The 17497-nt window shown below is 48.7% G+C and overlaps 1 protein-coding gene across 4 annotated transcripts in view; it reads left to right on the forward strand.

Annotated features, from left to right (window-relative positions):
* The window catches only part of LOC148501272 (phosphofurin acidic cluster sorting protein 2-like), a 137691-nt gene extending 121207 nt beyond the window's left edge, over nucleotides 1-16484 (forward strand). For all 4 annotated transcript variants that reach the window (XM_088450675.1, XM_088450677.1, XM_088450676.1 and 1 more), the window contains 5 exons: nucleotides 3145-3187; nucleotides 4896-5037; nucleotides 7041-7258; nucleotides 15028-15141; nucleotides 15832-16484. In XM_088450675.1, the coding sequence (XP_088306801.1) occupies nucleotides 3145-3187; nucleotides 4896-5037; nucleotides 7041-7258; nucleotides 15028-15141; nucleotides 15832-15944 (630 nt within the window). In that variant the 3' untranslated portion in view covers nucleotides 15945-16484. The remainder of the gene's footprint in view (nucleotides 1-3144; nucleotides 3188-4895; nucleotides 5038-7040; nucleotides 7259-15027; nucleotides 15142-15831) is intronic.
* The last annotated feature ends 1013 nt before the right edge of the window (nucleotides 16485-17497 follow it).

A 17497-nucleotide genomic window follows, 5' to 3' on the forward strand; every position in this document is an offset into this window, starting at 1 on the left:
CAATGGTGAGTGACAGTTCGCCCCGTTTGGGAGGCGGGCAGGGGGCGTGGCCAGCCAAACGGAAGCGTTCCCGAAGGAACGCCTGCCGTTTGGGGGCGGCCCTACTGACATCAGCAGTGATGTCAGTGGGGAGCTTCCTGCTCGATCAGAACAGGAAGCTCCCTGGGGCTTGCGAGTGCCGAGACCCAACCTTAGGGTCTCGTCGCAAGCCCCGATGGTCGCGATGGTCTTGAACATCGCGACCATCACCCTGGTTGGTCGCTAGAGCTATGGGTGGTAACCCACATCTTAGCGATCGACCAAGAGGCGGCACTACAAGATGCAAGCGGCCGCCCTCATTCAGAGCGACCGCTTGCATCTAACGACCACCTCTGAATGAGATCCACATTCCCTTCCCCCACTATTCAAATACGGGAACCACACCAACTGCCAGTGATGTGTGGCAGCACTTGGGACGAAAGTTGGTGTTTGAATATGAACTGTGCTACAGCCACGATGAGACAGTCAGACAGGACATTGCACAGGGGGAGGAAACATTTTATCCCTTTTCACCCCCTTGGGAGTCAAATTTCAAAAAATCCCTTCTTAATGGGCATCTATCTCATGGAAGGGACATACTCCCCGATTTTCATGTTTCTAGGTCCAGGGGTTTGGGCTGAGCGTTGATGAGTCAGTGAGTCAGGACATTTGATTTTATATATACCGTATATACTGTAGATTTCAGTTGTGTTGTGTTCAGTATAATTGTTTTTGTATTACCGGTAATTGCTATATCTATGGATTTCATTGATTTAAGTAAATCTCTGAAAAAACGATGTAGGAGAGAAGTTCTTTTTACTGTGATGTTCAATTTGTAATTAATTTGTTTTAATATATTGAATACAGATTTGTCCACATACATCTATCCTCCTTGTGCTACAAGTCGCATTACACATAACGCGTGAGTGCCATGTGATTCCGTAGTATAAAGCTTCTTTTTGTGCGACTCTTTCCTTCAAATTTGTATTATTTGCACAGTGATGTGAATAGGACACACAGGCTGATTCTGCTAATTACAATGATATGCGGCATGCCTATGTTCTGTGTGTGACTGCGGATGTATCTGCATGCGAAACGCTACGTTACAGTGTCGCAGATTCTGACACTGTAACGTAGCATTTCGTATGCACCCGCACACAGCATATAGGCATGCCGCATATCATTTTAATCGGCAGAAGCTGCTTGTGGGTTTTTTCTCATGAATGTGTGAATAAGACGCATTTGAAGGGAAAAGTTACACGAAAAGCCACTGAGCGCTACCGAGTCACGCTGCGGCATGGCGCGACTAGAAAGGCTGTTTAGCACGCAAGGAGGCTAGATGTATGAGGACATATCTGTATATGTTCATAATTGTTGTGTGTTTATGTCAACATTTACAAGTGGCACCAAGTTTTGTATTAGGTTAACATGCTTCACATACTAGTTGTGACTAATTTGTGTCTCTAGCTGCAATGAGAAACAGTAGCTCACGTTACTGTTTGGATAAGTGGCATTACATTTCCATATTCCTGTAGTTACCTATCTGTCCTGCTACGTAATGAATAAAGGAGGTACTGTAGGTGGGATGAGGTTGTATTGGAAGAAACAGAACAGGCTCAGGGAAAACTGTGGAGTTCGTTGCTATTTTTGCTGGAACTGTGTGTGGTGAAACGCGTAGTCAGTCTGCAATATAACTGTGTCTGTTTCGGACAGTAGCTTTGTAAAGATTCTGCTCACAGATTTGCCAGTCCTTGTTTTTTTAAGGAACGTTTGTGTTTTGTGCAGGTTATTACAGCACGATCTTCTGTCATCTGCAAGGAGTAGCAGCAATTGCTTCTTTGCATCTTACAGTAACCAAATATAACAGGTTTCTTTTCCGGGCATTGTGTGATCTGGCCGAAAGGTCCCAGCTGCGATCTTGCAAGGGTGGAATTATAGCAGGACCTCTGAATTCCAAGGCTGGAGCTTTTCTCTGTAGGATATCTGGGCAGATCCTGTGTTCTGCTTCTCTTCTTTATTGCATGTAATCTTTACTTCTGTACATTGAGTGCTTCTTTTCTACGATAAAGCACAGGTGTAACACAGCCTCCAAACCTATGCAACTATCTAAACACTGGAGGCTGCTGGAGAATATTTTGGTTGTCATTAGGTCTGGGAATTGTCTTTATCTGTGTCCTTCCGTCATGTCAGGTTATTGTACCTTCCTTGTCCTTAGAGAAGACTGAGAGAGTCACAGAGTAACCATCTCTGGTCTGGCATATGGATAGCTAATAATAACATGCTGGTTTAGGCTGGTGTTCCTTTGTGACTAACCATTCTGTTTTCACCCTGGACTGTCTACTGAACTTTGATTAGTCGTCAATGAATCCCTTGCTAAGTCATATTTGACTTCTCCACCTGTCTCTCCTCTTTTATATCGAGCATGAATTTCCTACAAACCCTCTTAGATACTGTCCTTTGATTCTATAACCCCAACCTATGCTGATACTCTTCCAACATATGTGTCCCATGATGTTACACTGACGCCTTCAGATCAGTTGGTTAAGCAGCTTGTCCAGTGCTGAGGCTAGAATCCCCTTAGTAATAGAAGTGTCATCTTCTGCTTTGGAGGAGGTGACAGCTATCATTTTTAGTAGCTTTCTCTGGTTTCCTGGCTGTTGTAGTCCTGTGAGTAACAACCATGGCTTCACGCTCCATGGTGCTAGGAACCCTGTAGCTTACCTGAGACTTATGTACAAATAAAATACAGATATATGTCTCTCTCACCAGAAGCTTCTCACAAGTCTTCCTAGTATAGACTCATATCTGCGCACTCATAACAAAACACTTATACAGGAATACATGTCTGCTTTCACTAGCTGCTGTCTGCCTGGCACAATATTGATTGAGTTCCTGCTAGGTGACTGTTTGGATGGGTTTTACAGAGGGGTTACATGCTCCTACTCTGTGAAGCCCATTGTGTGTGTTACAATTACTGCATCCTATGACTCCAGCACCGCTAATTACCCATGGTAGGTAATCTGACCCACTGTAACCTCTGCATTCTCTGTGTCATTATAGGATGTACTGTATGCAGTATATGATGTAGCTACAAATTCACTTAATGTGTTCTTTCTGTTGTTTCAGGTTGTAAAGGTCGGGATTGTAGAGCAGCCGCTAGCAGCCTCCGGTGAGTTCACTAATGGGAAATGGGCTGGAGCAGGGATTCATTATTACTAAAATGGGGACTAATAGGACATTACACTGGGGAAGGGGCTATTTGCTATATGGAAAATATAGAATATGACATTATACAGGTCAGTAATGTGCGGTGAGGTCAATGACTGGGGAGGCACACATGTATAAAAACACAGTTTTTATATCAAAACTCTGGAGCATGACAGGGAGTATGACAGGGGAGGCTCTGCCTCCCTTGCCTAACCTGACACTGGCTCAAATTACATCCACATTCAACGCAGGAGGTACCAGATGCATATCCAGCAGGTCAGTGCAGTGTTCTTTAGCTTCCATGTGATATAGGAGCAGAAGACCCACCAGAGTGCCCCTGTTAACACTATGACACCGGTCACAACTCCTCACTTGGGCTCATGACATCGCTAACTGAACTCTGGAGGACTGACATTATGTGACGTGGTCTGATGAGTCACGGTTACAGTTGTTTCGGGCTGATGGTGGGGGTTCGAGTGTGGCACAGACCTCATGAGGCCATGGACTCCAGTTGTCAACAAGGTACTATGCATTCTGCTGGTGGTTACATAATGGTGTGGGGTGTGTTCACGTGGTATGGGTTGGGTCCGCTGCTCTGCCTGGACACATCATTGACCGGTAGTCGCCACGTTGCATTGCTTGATGACCATTTGCATCCCTTCCTGGACTTCATGTATCTCCACAACAATGGAATATTCCAGCAGGATAATGCACAGTGTCATCGGTCCAAAGTTGGCCAGAATTGATTTGAGGAGCATCCTAAAGAGTTCCAAGAAATGGTGCCACACAATGTTTGCCGACATGAACCCAATCGAGAATTTATGGGACGTGGTGGAGAGGTCTTCTGTCCAGTTGTGGAATTGATGCCACGTCCAGTTGCTGCACTTTGCTGGACTAGAGGGGGTCCTACACGATATCCCATGACTTTTGACACTTCAGTGTACTGTGACATTATACTGGTGAAGTGGCTAGTTACTATGTTTGGGGTATTAATTTGATATTATGATGGAAGAGTTATTAATTAGTATATGGAGGAAAATTAGTTGGTATTATACTGGAAGAGGAGTTAACTAGTATATGGGGTTATAAAATATGACATGATACTGGATCAAATACCGACAGCGCTGCCTAACCCTAACCCTATAGTATATGGGGGGTTATATTGATATAATGGAAATGGGTTCATAAGTATGTTATATTACATGACACTATACTGCAGATGCGGTCATTAGCATATGAGGTTATCTAATATGACATTATACTGGAAATAATGGAAATGTAGTCATTAGTATAGAAGGGCTATATAATATGACATTATACCAATAAGTATATGTTGGGTATGTAATATGTAGGAGGGGCTCTTCCTTGTTCCATCTACATAGAAGAGTAGTTTCTTTTGCAGTGTCTGATCCGAGGTGATTGCATTATACTGTACCTGGGTTCCCCATTGCCAATGGGAATCCCTGGTACAGTATCATGCAATCCCCATTGGGTCCCTACACAGTGTCTGCTCTGCAGGGACAGGGGGTTTTATTGCTTCTTTACTCCACAACTCTCTCATATTTTGCTCACGTTTCCTATAATTCCTATTATATTTCATGCTCCCCGTGTAACTTACAGTAAATGAGTAGCCACTTACTGAGTGGGGCTTTCCTTCTCTTTCTCCACAGTGGACTCTGATGAAGCTTCTGTCTGTAGTCCATCCCTCCTGAGCTCCTCCTCGTCCCCCGGGGTGAACACTTCCATGACGAAGGAGCCCGCCTGCACTCCTCCCCCATCCCCCTCAGTCAGCAGCGGTCTGTCCAATGCTGGGTAAGAGTCACAGATCAGAACGTGGGCCATAGAGTTCCAGTTAGGGATCATTGATAACATTTTGTAGAAAGCTGAGTGTTGTCTGGAGTATAATGATTAGCAATAGTATAATAACATTAGCAATAGAGGCCGCTCTTCCTATCGTTATACAATAGAAGTGATGTATTCATGTCTGGTCTGATGGTTTGTGGATAATCCCAGGTACTATAACAGGACCTGAGCCCTAACCTCACCTGACTCTAACCATGGCCCTTACTGTTATACTGCGCCTCAGCAGCAGCCATTAGTGTGAGCCAGAGGGGTTACTGGAGGGACCTGAATGTCAGATTTACAGAGGGAGATGAGGGCCCAGGGGATACAGAACCGAAACAAAACACCCAAACAGAGAAACATCCAAACTGAAAAAAGTGCAGAAGTTGCCTGTAGCAACCCATCAGCTCCTACCTATTATATTATAGAATGGACTTGATAAATGCAACCTCAAAGCTGATTGGTTGTCACTGGCACACTTCTCCACTCTTATCACTGCTTCATACATGTACCCCAGTGTCACATAAGTAGGTCTGTAAGCTTTATGATATCAGGGCCTGCTTCAGAGACGGACGCTAGGGACGCCCACTGCTGCCTTCTCATACCTGTCCAGTGTTGCTGTCCTGCATAACCATCGGTAACACTGATGCACATCGGCCAGTCACGCAGCATGTAAGGCAAGTCTGACCAGCCGCAATCACCGCAGCTCTCCTGACACGCAGAGGGCTCTCATGCTGCTAAAGCGATCGCAACAGCTTATTCACGCATGCCCATGAAATAGAGTATAAATGGTCAGACACGCCTGCATTTGCCTAAACACCTCCCCCCCCCATTACCTTCCCCCAAACGCTGACTACCTGTCACTCACTTTGCTAGTGAATCCTCTGTGCGGGCGTAATCGCAAAACAATCGCTACGTGTGCGCACAATGGCAAACAATTGATCGATATGCGTAAATATCACCATTGCGTCCGTCTCTGAATCATGCCCTGGGTATGTAATACAGTACTTAGGTCCAGCAGGAACGGTCTGAATTCTGCCGTGTCCGTTCCTTCCAGTCATAAAAGTTTCATATTTATTTATCTCTCCCCAACATTGTCTGCCACGGCAAGTGTTCATTCTTTATTCATTCATCTTCCTCATGGTGTTATTGCTATGGTGTCTTCTAACTTAAAGGACATTTTATATTAAACTGTATTTAGAAAACGTATATAAGATTTTCTGCAGTGATATAGAGGCATCTTCAGACACCAAACTCTCTGCTCAGTAATTAGGAGCCTGCGCTCCATATTTGGGGTCACTCTCGGTACAGAATACTCCCCTCGGCTGCATCATAGTAAAACTCCCTGTGGCAGGAAGGGGGTGATATGTGTATTGCAGTATATGCACCGGCATGTCACCGGGGCGGAGGGTGACAAGTTCAGATGAGGAGGTTGATTTGGGAGAGAAGATGTAGTTTATATATTAAATAGAAGTTCTGCAGTCAGAATCCCATTAAACATGTAGGACTGAGACAGGATACACATACACACTCACAGCACACACCACTAATACACACATCTGAAACTCAACACATACACACTGCACACACCCAACTAAAAATACACAATATACAGTATATATATATACATATAACAAACATACAACAAAGACACCAAAAGGACAACATATACACACAATAAGCATACAACACACACACCTAAAGTACAACACATATAAACAACACACACATGACAACAAATATACACACATCTAAAACATGCAGTAACATATGCCCAATAAACATACCACAAACCATAGCCACAGTGATTCTCAAAATATTCCTTACTCTCATTTTAGGTACAGTACATGGCCTCTTTGTTTCTTCTCTCTCCATCTCTTTATGTTATCTCTCACTCTCTCTCTCTCTCTCTCTCTCTCTCTCTCTCTCTCTCTCTCTTTCTCTCTCTCTATCCTTACTCTGTCTGGCTCTAGGACTTTGCCGGCAGGTGTTGAAGTGATGGGGCTGCAGGTAGATTACTGGCAGTGGCCGGAGCGCCGGAAGGACGGGGATCGGAGAGACACCGCCACTAAGAACACAATGAGGAGCAACTTCCGCTCACTGCAGGTCAGCCGCCTGCCGCCACCTGGAGAGAACAACTTGCCGCTGTGTATGACTATGACTATAGTCACTCAGGAGAAAAACAAGAAAGGTGAGAAGTGCTGACTTATGTCCTCTATCCAAGTGATGGGCTAGAAGGGAGCAACGTCATGTGCTGCACAATAGCCCCTCAGGTCTCTCCTACGTGTATATGGCACCATCATGTGCTGCACTATAGCCCCTCAGGTCTCTCCTAGGTGTAGATGACACCGCCATGTGCTGCACCATAGCCCCTCAGGTCTCTCCTATGTGTAGATGACACCGCCATATGCTGCACTATAGCCCCTCATGTATCTCCTACGTGTAGATGACACCGCTATGTGCTACACTATAGCCCATCAGGTCTCTCCTACGTGTAGATGACACCGTCATATGCTGCACTATAGCCCCTCAGGTCTCTTCTTCGTGTAGATGGCACCATCATGTGCTGCACTATAGCCCCTCAGGTATCTCCTACGTGTAGATGGCACCATCATGTGCTGCACTATAGCCCCTCAGGTCTCTCCTATGTGTAGATGTCACAGCCATGTGCTGCACTATAGCCCCTCAGGTTTCTCCTACGTGTAGATGGCACCATCATGTGCTGCACTATAGCCCCTCAGGTCTCTCCTACATGTAGATGACACCGTCATGTGCTGCACTATAGCCCCTCAGGTCTCTCGTACATGTAGTTGACACCGTCATGTGCTGCACTATAGCCCCTCAGGTCTCTCCTACGTGTAGATGACACCGCCATGTGCTGCACTATTGCCCCTCAGGTCTCTCCTACGTGTAGATGACACCGCCATGTGCTGCACTATTGCCCCTCAGGTCTCTCCTACGTGTAGATGACACCGCCATGTGTCGGTGTATCAGCATCACTTATCAGATATAGGTTCATCATTGGAGTTTCTACTTCAGGGTCCATAGGGGGTCCACAGGGTTGACCTTGGGGATATAGCTGGATCAGGATCCATGGGCACCACACAGTTAAGCTTTTAGCTCCCAGGATGCACTTGGGTCCTCCTCTATACCCCGCCCCCGAGCCACAGGCACCTCAGTGTAAGTTGGTGCCCGGCCAGAGTCGGTCACCGCGCAGGGGAGGCTGCAGGAGCAGCCCCCAGAAGCTTTTTTTAGTTTAACATAGATTTTGTTTATTTAATCTTTCTTTTTACTACAGACGGCAGCGAAGGGCTGTCTATTCAGACGCCCACGCTGCCGCTCTGATCCCCGACTGGCGCCGCGACGCCAGTACTGATCTGGGGATCACGGCGGGAGGACACTGCCGGACTCTGTCTACCTCCCAGGACTGCTGCCGGAGTCGCCGGGGATTCAGGTAAGCCGCGCATCGCTGGCTAGCGGCGGCGCGCGGAATGCCTTAAAATGCAGTCCTTTAGCCTCCGGTCCTGGGGACAGACCGGAGGCTGCTGGCAGTGGCGGCGGGCCCCCCATAACCCGTGGGACCACTAGACCACCAGGGTTAACAGGCATGCGGGAAGCCAGCATCCCTGGGGTTATGGCCAGCCAGGGGAGGAAGCCTTCCCTATCAGCGGCTCCTCCCCTCAGCTCAGCGCGCCTTTCAGCACGCAGTCTGGCGTCGCTGAGCTGCAGACTCTACGGCCACTCCTCCTCTGAGGTCTCTGGGGGCCATTTTCTATGTGGCAGCGCAGATCTCAGGGAGCACGCGGACCGGTCCCCCTGTGTACCTCTCCACCGATTTAAGGACAGTGTACACAGCACTATAGCCCTCCCAGACACTGAATCTGGGTAGGTTGATTGTAGTGAAAAGGTGCAGTGAGTATATCTTCTCTGCATGGTAGGTGACTTTTGCTAGTGCTGCCTGTCTGTGCTTATTTTCCGCTTACTGTCAGCTTATACCTGTCCCTTTCCTTCTCCTACAAGCCCTACAGGTGTGTGGGGGAGGGGCGTTTCTACTGACCTCACTTATATAGATCACGTATTTGTGAGGTCCGTCACATACAGTTGTGTGCTACACAGTGCCATATTGTGGGCTGTTGTTCAGCACACCGGTGAGTGCGTTTACTTCTGCCCTGTTGCCAGATATATTTTTTTGACTATATAATATATTCTGTCATGTCAGACGAGGAGGTTGAGCGCTCAGTGGCTCCGGTGTTGGCCTCCTGCGGACGCTGTTCTGCAGGAGTGGATAGGGAGGATTTGTCCCAAGATGGCCTGTGTAGTCGATGCCAGGTGGCTCCTGGCCCATCCAGACCTTCTCTGACGCAGGAACCACCGTGGGCGATGTTTTCTCAAGTGCTGGTGTCTATTGCGGACCGTCTGTCGGTCCCGACTGCTCTCCCTACTAGGGCGTTACCCCAGCCGACCATGCCTCATTCCCCGGGTGTCCCGCAGTTATTGCGGAGTCCTCCTGGGTCTCAGTCAGTGGGTCCCTATGCGGGGTTGCCTATGTATATACAGGCTTCCCCTGTGCCGCAGCAGCCTGTGGTACCTTTTCAGGCCCCTATGGCGACTCCTCCACCCTGGGTGGATGTGCTCTCCAACTCCGTGCAAAATTTGGCGGCCGCTTCCTCGGCTTTTCAGTCATTGTTGCAGACTGACATGCCTTCTAGGATTTCAAAACGCCCACTCATGACACGGGCTGCTCAGGTATCGGACTCAGAGGGTTCCTCAGATGATGGGGAGGTCCCTGATGACACTGACTCGGACGCCTCGGTCCAGGAAATGGATACCAAGTCGTCCATTAATGTGCGAGCACTAGTTAGGGCGGTGCAAGCTATTCTTCTTATAGAGGATGAGGCACCGGTTCCTAAGTCGAAGTTTCCTAGTTTCAAAAAAACTAAGGTGGCTTCTGCGGTGTTTCCCCTGTCGGATCAGTTGACGGATCATATGGCGGTAGCTTGGCAGGTGCCCAGTAAGAGATTCCTTCCTCAGAAGCGGTTGGCTTCTAATTATCCCTTCCCTGAGGCACATTGTAAAAAATGGGAAACTCCACCGGCGGTGGATTCCCATGTCACCCGTTTAACTCGGGGCGCTACTTTACCATTACCGTCGATATCCTCGCTGAAGGATCCCACGGACAGGAAAGTTGAGACTTGCTTAAAGTCTATTTACTCCCTCTCCGGGGCGGTGGCCCGACCGTCCATGGCCATCTCCTGGGTGGCCAAGGCCATTGAGGGGTGGGCCAATGCATTGGAAGATACCTTCCCGGACAACGCTCCGGATGTCCAGCGGGCGTTGTTGGGACAAATGAGGGACGCTGCTTCTTACATTGGAGAAGCTTCTTTAGATGCTAGTCTGCTGACCTCGCGGGTATCGGCTGCAGCGGTGTCTGCCCGCCGATCCTTATGGTTGCGGTCCTGGAGAGCGGACTCTGATTCAAAGAAAGGTCTGGAGGCCTTACCTTTCAATGGGGAATTACTATTTGGTCCGGACTTGGACAAAATAGTGGATACCCTGGCTAAATCCAAGTCGGCCTTCCTCCCTTCGGCGGCACTGCCTGCTAAGGTTCGGAGTTCGACTTTTCGTTCCTTTCGGGTTCAGGGTAAGGCGAAAGGTCAGTCCTTCCCGAGACAATCTGCGAGTAAGACTGCCTCTAAACCCAAGAAGCAAGCCTGGAGTGCTCGGCGCCCTTCTTCCAAGCAGGAAGATAAACCTGCGGCCTGATGGGACGGGCCTCCCTCTGGGGGTCCTCAGAGTGGGAGGCCGACTTCTTCTATTTGCCCAGTGCTGGCACAATACCACCACGGATGCCTGGGTTCGAGAAGTGGTCTCCCAGGGGTACGCCCTGTCTTTTTGGCACAGACCACCCCACCAGTTTTTCTGCACGAGTCCTTCTCAGGACAAGACCAAGGCGTTACTGGTTCAGGAGGCTATAGAGTCCTTGCTGAAAGCAGGGGTCATTGTTCCCGTTCCTCAATCACAACGAGGGACGGGGTATTATTCGTCTCTGTTTCTGGGGCAGAAACCCAATGGTTCTCATCGCCCTATCCTCAACTTGAAGTCTCTGAACAAATTCCTCAGAGTTCCCAAGTTCAGGATGGAAACGTTACGTTCCATCATTCTGGCGATGGAACCGGGGGATTACATGGTGTCCCTGGACATCCAGGACGCCTACCTCCATGTTCCGATAGCATCTTCGCACCAGCGGTATCTGAGGTTCGCTATCCTTCAACACCACTATCAGTTCCGGGCGCTACCCTTTGGTCTCTCCACGGCACCGAGGGTGTTCACGAAGATTATGGCGGTCATCTTCGGAGCCAGAATGTACGGCTGCTGCCGTATCTGGACGACCTCCTGTTGCTGGCGAGCTCCCCGGAGGTACTGCTTCAACATCTCCACCTGACGATCGCTTGCCTGCAAGCACACGGGTGGTTGATAAATTGGAAAAAGTCCTCCCTGATTCCATCACAGCGGATGGTTCATTTGGGAGCCCTGCTGGATTCGCGTCAGCAAAGGATCTTCCTGACTCCGGAGAAGGTCGCCTCCCTACAGCTGCGGATACGCAGTTGCCTGAGCAGTTGCCGCCTGTCGGTCCATTCGGCTATGAGAGTTCTGGGGTCCATGGTGTCGACATTCGACATGGTGGAATTTGCCCAGTTCCATTCCCGGCCCCTGCAGGGGTTGATTCTATCGGAATGGAACGGGTTACCTCACCGGATCCGCTCTCAGGTGCTGGTGTTGTCTCCGGACGTTCGGAAATCTTTGGCTTGGTGGCTTCAGACAGCTCATCTGGTCGAGGGGCGCCCCTTTTGGATCCCGGACTGGGTCCTGCTCACGACGGATGCCAGTCTCCGGGGTTGGGGGGCAGTGACCGGCTCATTGTCTCTCCAGGGTCGTTGGTCTGCGGAAGAAGCACTTCTTCCCATCAACATCCTGGAACTGCGGGCAGTATACAGGGCCCTGCAGTCGTCCGGCCCCGCTCTTCACGGAAGGGCGGTACAGGTGCAGTCCGACAACGCCACCACGGTGGCGTATATCAACCACCAAGGCGGAACTCGCAGTCGGGCAGCGATGTCGGAGGTGTCTCGCATCCTGACGTGGGTGGAGGGTCACATTCCAGCGATCTCGGCGGTCTTCATCCCCGGAGTCCTCAATTGGGAAGCGGACTTCCTCAGCCGTCACGACGTGCATCCCGGGGAATGGTCGCTTCACCCAGAGGTGTTTCAGCTACTCGTGGACAGATGGGGACTGCCGGAGCTGGACTTGATGGCCTCCCGTCACAATCACAAGTTGCCCGTTTACGGGTCAAGGACAAGAGACGCAGGCGCAAGTCTGGTGGACGCGCTGTCGGTGAAATGGTCTTTTCACCTGGCGTATCTGTTTCCTCTGATATCCCTACTTCCTCGGGTTCTGCGGAAATTCAAGCAGGACGGCGGCACGCTCGTGCTGGTGGCTCCGGCGTGGCCCAGACGGCCTTGGTACTCCGATCTCAGGAGCCTCTCCATCGACTTGCCGTACCTTCTTCCTCAGCGTCGGGACCTGTTGTCTCAGGGGCCCTGCCTTTACCCGGATCTGGGTCGGCTGTCTTTGACGGCGTGGCTCTTGAGACAGCCGTCTTGAGGTCTCGGGGCTTCTCCAGTTCGGTTATTGGGACCATGCTCAGGGCACGCAAGCCTGCTTCAGCACGGATTTATCACAGAGTGTGGCACATTTACTTTCAGTGGTGTGAGTCTAGACATTATGATCCTCAGGTGTTCCGAGTTTCTAGGATCTTGGAATTTCTTCAGTCAGGCTTACGCCTTGCATCTCTGAAGGTTCATGTGTCCGCCTTGTCCGTGTGGTTTCAACGGCGGATTGCAATACTGCCAGACGTTCACACCTTTTTCCAAGGTGTTCTCAGGATCCAGCCTCCCTTTGTGCCTCCTGTGGCTCCTTGGGACTTGGCAGTGGTGCTACGGGTCCTGCAGGGTCCTCCGTTTGAGCCTCTTGAGTCGGTGGAGTTCAAGTGGCTGACATTTAAGACGGTTTTTCTCCTGGCAATTGCTTCAGCCAGGAGGGTGTCTGAATTGGGGGCGCTTTCCTGTCGCCCTCCTTTCCTGATTTTTCACCGGGACAGAGCGGTGCTCCGCACTCGTCCTGAGTTTTTGCCCAAAGTGGTCTCGAAGTTCCACATTAATCAGGAACTTGTTGTGCCAGCTTTTCAGTCCCCTGATCTTTCAGCTGGTGAGACTTCCTTAGATGTGGTCCGGGCGCTTAGAATTTATGTAGACCGGACGGCTTCGGTTAGGAAGTCTGATTCCTTGTTTATCCTCTTTGGTTTTCACAAGAGGGGTTGGCCTGCCAACAAACAAACGTTAGCCCGTTGGCTTCGTTCCGTTATTTGTGAGGCTTATGCACAGGAGGGTTTACCTGTGCCAGCCTCTGTTAAGGCTCATTCCACTCGTTCTGTGGGTCCCTCTTGGGCTGCTAGACGTGGCGCTTCTGCTGTTCAGCTGTGTAAGGCGGCCACTTGGTCTTCAATTCAAACGTTTTTGAGGTTCTATGCGTTTGACACCTTCGCCTCTCATGATGCATCCTTTGGGCGCCGGGTGCTCCTTTCAGCACAGGAGCGTCCCCGCCCTTAGTTGAACTGCTTTGGAACATCCCCAAGGTCAACCCTGTGGACCCTGAAGTAGAAAACAAGAGATATGGTAAGAACTTACCTTTGTTATCTCTGTTTCTACGAAGTCCATAGGGTCCACAGGGCGCCCGCCCTGACGCACCTGGCTTCAAATGGGCTGTGTGGCTGGTCACCGGTTTTCCGTCTCCCATTTCTGTGAGTATGGTTTCTTGTGTGTTCCAGTCTTCCTTCTCTCTGTTCCATATTCTCCTTCGGCCTAGGCTGCTTACCAACTGAGGTGCCTGTGGCTCGGGGGCGGGGTATAGAGGAGGACCCAAGTGCATCCTGGGAGCTAAAAGCTTAACTGTGTGGTGCCCATGGATCCTGATCCAGCTATATCCCCAAGGTCAACCCTGTGGACCCTTTGGACTTCGTAGAACCAGAGATAACAAAGGTAAGTTCTTACCATATCTCTTGTTTTTGAAGGGATCCTCTGGAATTTCTCAGACCCCAGATATCCTTCTAGCGCTACATTATTATTATTATTTATTTATATAGTGCCACTAATTTAGGTATCGGAAAACATCAGAAAAAATATTTTTATCTTAAATCTGCACCTCAATATGCTGGACCCCAGGGTATCCAGTCATAACATCCACATGGTCAAAATATTGGCGTTCAGTGTCAACCTGGTCATTATGTCAACATTGTGACTGTCGAAGTTCACAATGTCGACCGTACATGTTGGTGTTCAGCTTAGGCAGCGGTTAGGGTTAGGTCTTGAGTACTGACATGCCGACTGTTGACGTTAACAATGTCCACATGTTGTCATGTCAGCATAACATCCATGTCGACATTCAGATCATGTCAACATTTTGTACCACACCCAAACCTGACTGCTATTCCCTAAGTACACTTAGTGGTAGGGTATTACTTACCACCCCTGTTCCTCCCACATTACCTTTCTTCTGGGGTTCTGTAAGGCAGGTGGTCGGAGTTGATGCTACCCATGGTAGTGAGCAGACTTCTCAAACTCCCTCTTTGGCCTCTTTCCCTTGTTCTTCCCTATTTCCCAATGTTATTAGTGGTTGTGTTTATCCTTCTATGTGTTTCAAATATATTCCTCTGGTATCTTTAAATAAAGTATAATTTAAGTAAAATATATATATAGCAGGCATTAGATACATTGGGGTATATATCTAAACGGGAAGGTGGGCTAAATCTCATCTTTTAAATAGGGAGTTCCACCTTAAAGCTGTACCGAGCTGCCTCAATTTTTGATAGACTCATCACCATAACTAATGACCACTGTTCTTTCCCAGTGATGTTCCTCACTAAGAAGCCCAAAGAGAAGGAACCCGAGTCTCGCAGTCAGGTGATCGAGGGGATCAGTCGTCTGATATGCACCGCCAAGAACCAAAACACCATGCTGAGAGGTAAGAGGAGTCTGCCAGCATCGGCAGGGGTACCGAGAGGACCAGGCACTCTTCCTTAGCGCTATATATGTTCTCTGTGTCTGGGATATTAATAGACTGAACCTCCAGGACCTCAGCTCTATACATGACTTCCTTCTCACTAAAGATCGCCTCACATTGTCCCATCTAGGATCAGTGTCCACTTTGACTCGTACAAGCATGTGGCCATATTGAACATTAGGGCCGAGGTTCCTGAACACTTCTGCCATGATTAGGGTCCCTTAGTGCTGTTTGAAGATGTTTGAAGATGACTACACAGACCAACAGTGGTCATCGGAGGTCATCTCCTGTCCACATTTATCATCAGACATAATATAGACTGCATCAATGCTGTGGTGGCTCTCAGGGCACACATGCTGCAGTATTTGCCAGGTGCTAATATCCGCTCAGTTATTGCAGTATGTATGGCTGGTAGAACACTTTTTGGGCCTGCTTATGAGTTGGACATAGTTGAGCATTCTTATGTTTTTCCCTGTGCATGCATCCTGATTCTGTTCGTACAGAGTCGCAGTTGTGATTTCAGATGCGTTCCTGGATGGCAGGGTAGCCCCCTATGTTTTACTGGTTAATGCTGCTCAGTATTGTAAAGTGATATTGCTGTATGGTTTTGTTATATCAGTAATATCTGCAATCGCTTTCTCTTCCCTGTAGTCACCATAGACGGGGTGGAGTGGAACGACGTCAAGTTTTTCCAGCTAGCGGCACAATGGCCGACTCACGTCAAGCAGTTCCCTGTGGGCATCTTCGGTCATGTGAAGATGTGATGTCACTGTGAGGTCACCGTTAGATAAACACTTCCTGTAAAATGGATCACTGTGTGTTTCCCTTTTCCGAGTCCGTGAAGTCAGGTAGATCATTCACTTTTCCTACAAGATCCTGGAGTCTTTATGTCAGTGCGGTTCCCCTGCCATCGTCCATCTTCCTTCTAAGGCAATCCGGAAGGGGGCATGTATAAACTGGGATGAGTATAGCTCATCATTATCAGCAATAGCAATTAAGCAGTGAATCCTTAAGAAAAGCGTTACCTTTAAATAAATGCAATTGAAGTATTTGTTAATTGACAATGAATTTGTAAATTGGGAGAAACAAGGAATATTTTGTGGTGACTGATTGTATATTAGCTGGTCAGTCATAGTGACGCTCACGGCTTATGAATGAAAACAATTCTTCATCCAGGGTAACTACAAAACTGTCTTAAAGCCAGAACTCCCATTTATGTCTTCACCCTCGTCCACAGAAACTGCAGCATGAAATAGAAAATGTCCAAAAGTATTAGTCTGTAAATTCAAATCATGGGTCATTTGTTTTGAAATACCACGTTCTGCATGGTACACTGGAGAGACAGCGGGAGCTTATGAAAGATTAACAAGGGGCTGAGAAGCTGGCATTGGAAGGAGGGTGTAGGGGAATGTTTGGAGAGCCTGTCAATCACAGCTACAGGCTCTACAGTGAGGACTGGCTGCAGCTCAATAGGGAAGAGACAACTGGAGTAGGTATTAGATTAGGAATTTAGGGGTGGAGGTTGAAGATACTGTATACTGTTCAAAGAGCCAGTCAGCAGTATACAGTAGATAGCAACCAGGGGCTCCCCTGTTATTATATAACGATAAACCTCAGTGCATGTGACAAGGATTGTGACAGGGGCATCTCACAAAAATTATGCCTGGAAGCTGCAAGTACACAGTGGGAGGGAGAAAGAATAGTCAGCCATCGTAGCTTACTGCCATCCTGACATATGACATAAATATTTGATTTCCACCTCCCCAATTGCTTTATATCTGCAATTGAGCGCCGATCCCCCGCGGTTGGTGTTGCTGCTCATTTCTGAAGCTTTTGCCATGGCTCAGCCCGAGGATTTTATGCACCATTTAAAAATAGCTGTGATCTGAAACTTGGTGAATACAGATGCATCACCATGGAGGAGAAAATTAGAAAATTACCCCCCCCCCTCCATTCCCTATTGCCCATGAATATTTCACTTGCTTCCTACCTTATCAGCCTTATTTATCTCGGACCTGTGTATCTTGAAAAGTACCATTGCTTCCGACAATACCACCTTCCTTTGAAGTAACCCAGTGTTTCCTGATTTGCTGGATTCCGCTACCAGCTCACCACCCCTAAAGGCCCAACTGGAGGCCATGATAAAAGCCGTCTTGAATGGTGTCCTCTTCCCGGCGCACTAATGCAGACAGAGGAGCTATTCAATTGTTGCTCCTGTCGGACGCGATCAGCTGCCAGCGCACCATTTCAGCTCGCAGCCCCAGGGGTGGTGCGAGCTGAAATGTGCGGCTAAACCCGACCACTTTCGGCGCGATCA

Source organism: Taudactylus pleione, unplaced genomic scaffold (genome assembly GCF_031769625.1).
Source record: "Taudactylus pleione unplaced genomic scaffold, aTauple2 ptg000522l, whole genome shotgun sequence".
In the NCBI taxonomy this organism is placed as follows: Eukaryota; Metazoa; Chordata; class Amphibia; order Anura; family Myobatrachidae; genus Taudactylus; species Taudactylus pleione.